Here is a 2,234-nt window from a genome sequence, read left to right as displayed (position 1 = left end):
CACCCTGAGCTATTATTACTACATCCATAAGTTATATAACCGGCAGCAGAACTCATCATCGTATTCCATCATGACTACATCACCCTGAGCTATTATTACTACATCTATAACAGATATACAACTCGTTACAGAAGTCATCATCTTATTCCATCATCATTACCACACCCTGAGCTATTATTACTACATCTATAACAGATATACAACTCGTTACAGAAGTCATCATCCTATTCCATCATCATTACCACACCCTGTGCTATCATTATTACATCTATAACAGATAAAGAAGTCATAACCACAATCCTTGTCATTTTTTTGTACCATACAACGTCATTATCTTCATCACTCCTAATCACATTACAACTATCACAGATGTTGACCTCCCAATCGTCGCCTCTTCCTATGTCATCCCATCCCGACCTCTCATACATTACTTCATATCTCCACCATTCTTCTTCTCCCCCTTCTCTTCTATTCATACCTCTTCTCAGCTGGCTCGTTCTCCTTACTCCACTGCGCCTTTTTCTTCATTAGAAACTCACGCCACCTGGTGAGAGAATCGTCGATCGTGTCGTAGTTGAGTCCGCCCAGCATCAGTACTGGATCACGCTCAGACAGCACGTGCAGGAGAATGCCAGTATCCTTACTCATCTTCTCAGTCACTGCCTCCATTACCTTAGCAACAGCAAAACACACGAGTAACGTCACGGTTACTGAGTAACGCATCTTTATTCATCTTCTCAGTCACAGCCTCTGCCACCTTAGCAACAACAAAACACACAAGTAACGTCACAGTTACTGAGTAACGCATCCTTATTCATCTTCTCACTCACCGCCTGTTACTTTAGCAACAACAAAACCCCGGAGTAACGTCACAGTAGCACGATTGTGTGTAAACTATTCCTTTGTTACAGTGTAAATGGCTTAACAACTCTCACTGCACTAAACTATCAACATAACAACTTGGCAAACAGCTTTGACTACTACTGCTTCCATCACTACTGCCACCTCTACTACTTCTCCTTTCCCTCCTTGACTTCTTATCAGCTCAATGAAAGAAAAAGGCAGCAGCAGCCGTATGTGACACTGAGCCTCACCTTGCCGTGTGTGTGGGAGACACCTAGCATGCTGGTTTCAACGTCTAGCAGCTTAAACCCCACATCAGCGCGCGTGAGGGGTGTGGTGGCCCCAAGCTCTCCCACGCTAGCGGACCCCAGGCTAACACCTGCTGTAGGCTGCGACTTAGCCACAGGGTTGTGAGTTATTCTCCAGAGACAGGCCACGACCACTTCTTCATACTAGAACAAAATTGTCATAATTACAAGATTACTGCATAAGCTCTGCTAAAAAGAAGAAAAGAAAGAAGAAGAAGAAGAAGAAGAAGACAAAACAGAAACAGAACAAGAGAAAAAGGAAGAGGAAAAATAAAAAGAAGATGAAAAAGAACAAGAAGAACAAGAAGAAGAAGAGGAAGACGGAACAGAAAGGAATAAAAACCTTCCAACATGCCATTTCAGAGTAAACATAACCATACTAGAGGAGTCGCTGCAAGTTACAGTCAGGATACTATGCAAGACAGTGATATAGGGATCACATTGTATCAGGGAGTCGCTGCAAGTTACAGTCAGGATACTATGCAAGACAGTGATATAGGGATCACATTGTATCAGGAGTCAGATAAAGACTTATCCCTCACGATCCTACTCCTGATCGTATGTACACCAGCTACAGGCATGTGCGCACATTACCAGCGGGTTATGTAGAATCAGCAGGTCCAGTATGTCCTTGCATCGCGGCTCACTGATGATTGATCGCAGTATGAACTCCTGCAGACCGAGGGGATGGGAGGGGTGGAGCAGCCCCACCCACAGCCTGGCCAGGTCCTTCTGCATGAGGTAACAGACGTGCGATTCGTCAGACAACTCACTCAGTTCCATCATAGCAACCCTACGGTAATTATTGTACAACCGTAACCATGGTAATTTGTAAATAAGAGTTATCAGTTATATGGTATATAAGCTACCTCATAAAACAAGTGCCGCAGAGCTGACGGCAGGTTGTTTCTGAGTGCTCAACTCACCTGGCAAACGAATCGAAGAGCACCCTCCATCACCCACCCCGCGTTCGCCCGCTCAGAGCATATATCCTAGGATAGGACTACTATACCCAGATCTTAAAATCATGATAGCGTAGGCTTGCAGACAGGTAGTACAGGTATACCAGATACAGCTGTGGTA

At 44.4% G+C, this 2,234-nt stretch overlaps 1 protein-coding gene across 1 annotated transcript in view; it reads right to left on the bottom strand.

Moving 5' to 3' along the window:
* The window catches only part of LOC106805075, a gene marked incomplete in the record, with an annotated part of 18,122 nt that overhangs the window by 11,877 nt on the left and 4,011 nt on the right, over window positions 1-2,234 (bottom strand). Inside the window, 3 exon segments of the mRNA XM_014806553.1 lie at window positions 479-672; window positions 1,095-1,295; window positions 1,746-1,944. Coding sequence (XP_014662039.1) covers window positions 479-672; window positions 1,095-1,295; window positions 1,746-1,944 — 594 coding nt within the window.

The sequence above is a fragment of the Priapulus caudatus genome, unplaced genomic scaffold, assembly GCF_000485595.1.
Source record: "Priapulus caudatus unplaced genomic scaffold, Priapulus_caudatus-5.0.1 Scaffold99, whole genome shotgun sequence".
In the NCBI taxonomy this organism is placed as follows: Eukaryota; Metazoa; Priapulida; class Priapulimorpha; order Priapulimorphida; family Priapulidae; genus Priapulus; species Priapulus caudatus.
The sequence above is the reverse complement of the archived record's forward strand: the minus strand, read 5'-3'. Positions and strand labels throughout refer to the sequence as shown.